Here is a 1,855-nt window from a genome sequence, read left to right on the forward strand (position 1 = left end):
CAAATTTCTAATTTGCACACTTTTTAGTAAATTATAAATATTATTTAGTAAATCCTGCTCTTTCTTCCGCTTCGTAAGCTAAATCGAAAATTGCTTTTTGAAGAGCTCTTCTTGCTTTGAACGGTAATCTTTTCAAAATGTCACCCAAATAAATTAAGAATCCATCGATGCCATCAGGAGGCTTATTACACTCCGATAGAATGTTAACCAAATGCTTCTGAAATTCTACGTCTTCAGATTTCTTCCTTGGACCTAAAACATTACAAAAATATTAAACATAAAACTTACTTGATAAAAATACAGTAAATACATAAAAATAAGATGCTAACGATATAATGCATATTTTAAAAAAATATCTTACGCAAACTTACGTTTTGTATGCTCGATGAAGCTACTGTTTTCAGAAATATTGCTATTGATTCCAGATGTGCTTAAGGGGTTACTGTCTTCCATCGGTTCTTCAATTGTGTTAACATCTGAAGCAGTGGACATCGAAAGAGATTCATTTGAGCCGCATGAATGAGACCTTTTTCGTATCGTGTGCCGTTGGCTTAATGGGATGCTGGAGTGATTCTGCACTTTTGGCTGTACACAAACGCCACACAATTTGTATATTACACAAATATTTTCACGAATCAATCGTTCTAGGAGCGAAAGGTGCTGAATGTACAGAATCACTCCAGCATCCCCCTGACACGCGCTCGGGGCCACGTATTGTGTCATCACGCTGATGCAAGATAATGCAAGATACTTGAGTAACGAGTCATACTTTGCTGTTCCCCATTCTGTATTGCTGATGATCTCCTTGAACATGGAGATAGTGGCCACCACGATGTTGTAGGTGCCCTTGATTTCTCTGAAAGAGAGAGAAAGCGGACGTTAGCTCGAGTTTTCTCAGTTTTATTTCTTCTTGGACATTCGATGGCAAACTGTCTCACCCATAGTGAATGCTGTTCACCAACTTCAACACACTTTCGTTAACATCCCGCGGACTCGCGTCCATTGTTTTCATCTCCGTTTGTCCGAACATTAAAATTCACCACAGCGTATCTCAGCACGTACACCGGAAAACTCGCGAAGTTGCTTCTCTAACCTGTTCGTATCTCGTTGCAAAATGTGTTAACCCAATACGTCGTCTATGACGCACCATGGGAACAGGCCGGCCAAACATTTCCGTCACTCGTTGATACGGCAAAGCTCTGATTGGTTGCTTCTATAACGCACTCTCTATTCCGTACTCCTATTCTGCACCATGTGATTTCAGCCTTATTGTTGACCACAATAGAGTGTCATTCATGACGACGATGCAGCGCGACTTTAAGTTGTCGCGTAAAAATTACAAGTTCCGAAACGTAAAAATTCCAAGTTTAAACGCGATATCCTATGCCCCGCCATTAAATCTAACGAGGTCTCGCAAGTTTTAATTCGATAAGGTGCAATTTTGTTGACGCTAGAAACCAGCGGCAAATGAGTTCTCTAGTGACTTCTCGACGTAGGGGGGGAAAAGTTGAGACCGTCTCAACTTTTCAGTGTGCCGTGGTGTGACTGGGTGTCGCAAAGACTGCGTTCAGAAACACCACCCGAGTACTCCAGCGTATTATTCTATCCTTGTTGCTCACCGTATGTTAAACAAGGATAAAATGATACACCGGTGCATTCGGGTGACGTTTCTGAACGCAACCCTAGTCACTATATTTGTCACGTGACATTGGGTTTGTTTTCTGTTCCTGCACTGGTGAACTAGTGCAGTAAGCTAGAATGAGAAAAAATATGCTTGTCTTACTCCAATTTATTGCACTAGTTCACTAGTGTAGGAACAGAAAACAAGCCTTATATTTGACGCTAAATCGTAGCG

At 41.0% G+C, this 1,855-nt stretch overlaps 1 protein-coding gene across 1 annotated transcript; it reads right to left on the minus strand.

Moving 5' to 3' along the window:
- Positions 1-9: 9 nt before the first annotated feature.
- Positions 10-1,615, minus strand: LOC105559721. The gene is made up of 4 exons (XM_012008234.1): positions 939-1,615; positions 770-856; positions 372-476; positions 10-252 (listed from the first exon to the last, which is right to left on the minus strand). Exons 1-4 carry the CDS (start codon positions 940-942, stop codon positions 41-43), a joined length of 408 nt encoding a protein of 135 aa, XP_011863624.1. The 5' UTR covers positions 943-1,615; the 3' UTR covers positions 10-40.
- Between the last annotated feature and the right edge of the window lie 240 nt (positions 1,616-1,855).

This window comes from Vollenhovia emeryi, unplaced genomic scaffold (assembly GCF_000949405.1).
Source record: "Vollenhovia emeryi isolate VEMERY1.0 unplaced genomic scaffold, V.emery_V1.0 DF946435.1, whole genome shotgun sequence".
NCBI lineage: Eukaryota > Metazoa > Arthropoda > Insecta > Hymenoptera > Formicidae > Vollenhovia > Vollenhovia emeryi.

Excerpts from the sequence above, each read along its gene's own strand:
- LOC105559721 (XM_012008234.1), bottom strand. Across the intron at positions 477-769 it reads ACAGAATGGGGAACAGCAAA|ATGTTAACACAATTGAAGAA; the intron begins GTATGACTCGTT and ends CCACTGCTTCAG. Across the intron at positions 253-371 it reads CTTCATCGAGCATACAAAAC|GTCCAAGGAAGAAATCTGAA; the intron begins GTAAGTTTGCGT and ends GTAATGTTTTAG.